The 1656-nt window shown below is 36.5% G+C and overlaps 1 protein-coding gene across 1 annotated transcript; it reads left to right on the plus strand.

The window, feature by feature from the left end:
• LOC110028523 lies at positions 1-537 on the plus strand. Its single transcript, XM_020730417.1, has one exon. The coding sequence runs from the start codon at positions 128-130 to the stop codon at positions 449-451; it is 324 nt and encodes a 107-aa protein (XP_020586076.1). The 5' UTR covers positions 1-127; the 3' UTR covers positions 452-537.
• Positions 538-1656: the final 1119 nt, after the last annotated feature.

A 1656-nucleotide genomic window follows, 5' to 3' on the forward strand; every position in this document is an offset into this window, starting at 1 on the left:
ATATACACACAATCCCATCCTTGATCAACAAAATTACAAAGCAAGCCCAAAATTCTCTTCTTCTTCCTCTTCTTCTTCAATTAGTAATTTTGATCTTAATTTGGATCCTCAAAAACTGTTGTCGGCCATGGAAGACCACACCTTGTGGTATACTTCGCCGGATTTTCTAATAAAGGTAGCGATTTTTGCTTTGATTCAGGGTCTGGTATACCTCATCCTCACCAAATCCTCAGCAGTTTTCTCAGCAGAGGAGAGGAACCGCGGGTCCCACAGAATTCGACCATCTCGCTCGGCCAGCATCCGCCGCTTGCTCGCCGGAGTATCAGAACCCCCGGCCGGCGGCGATTTCGCCTCCGGCAGCCGTTCTCTTCTTCTGCCTGCGCCGCCGCGGTGTCGGGGGCGTTCTTCGGCTATGATTTTGACCTTGGGTTGGCCGATTAATGATGGATGACTAACTAGTTTTATTTTGTAGGAAAAAAATTGCGTACGTGAGCTGCATACGTCTGTAACCTACAAATAGTTTAAAAGGAGGGTATTGGGGGGTTATAACCGCGTTATACCCCCTGTAATTTCCATGTAACTTACTGTAACCTACAAATATATGAAAACAGAAGCGCGAAACTTACTAGAAGGTATATGTAGGTTACATGGAGGTTATATGGGGTATAACGCGTTTATAACCTCCCAATACCCTCCCTGTAACCTATTTACAGGTTACATACGTTTTGCGTACATCTTACACATGCAAATTTTTTCCCATTTTGTGGGGAAGTGAGAGGATGGTTTGATTTGATGATTTAAAAAAAAAGTGTTTTTCAATGGTGGAAAAATTAGCCATAAGGTTTGTTATGTATTTAATTATTTATTTGTACATTTATATATCGAACATCTAAACTTTCATTTTTTATATGTTTTTTTTTATGTAATATAAAAAAAATGTGTCATAAATATAAAATTAAAGTTTATTTAATTTGTAAATGCATAAAAAGTGTGTGGATGTATGTAAATGCACCTCTTTTATCCTTATTTATTTATGGAAGGGTATCATCAAATTATTTGTATCATTATTTAAAGAATTTAATTAATATTAGATGCTTATTGTTAGTGATTTTTTAGTTGCAGTTAGTGTTATATTTCTTTATTCTCACACTAGAAATCACAGGTTCGGCTTGTTCTATAGTGTCTTTTTAAAATTAAACATTTATGAGCACTATAATTAAAAATTAATTTATGACTTAGGGTGCGTTTGGGACAGCTTGTGCGTTTCAGGATAAACTGCTTATCCTGAAATGTCATATACTGAAAAGCGGCCAGTGGGCGGGCCGTGGGTTTCGTCCTGCTGCCTGCGTTTAGTGTTAAAACCCAAATGCGGTTTTCGATAAACTGAAGAAACGGTCGAACCAAACAGTACGACAGAGTTTTGAAAATGTCATCCACACTTGTAAGCTGCCCCAAACAGACCCTTAATCTTATGCTCTCCGTACATGTAACTAGACTTATTTCTAATCGTAGATAACTGTGCTTAAATTCCAACTTAGAAAAATATTTAGAATATATTTTTAGTTAAAAAAAAAACGCATTTCATTTTCTTCAGATTTTGATATCACAGAGTACAAATTTATGTTGAAACAATTGTTTAAAGTAATACTTAGTTAT

This window comes from Phalaenopsis equestris, unplaced genomic scaffold (genome assembly GCF_001263595.1).
Source record: "Phalaenopsis equestris unplaced genomic scaffold, ASM126359v1 Scaffold000513, whole genome shotgun sequence".
Lineage (NCBI taxonomy): Eukaryota > Viridiplantae > Streptophyta > Magnoliopsida > Asparagales > Orchidaceae > Phalaenopsis > Phalaenopsis equestris.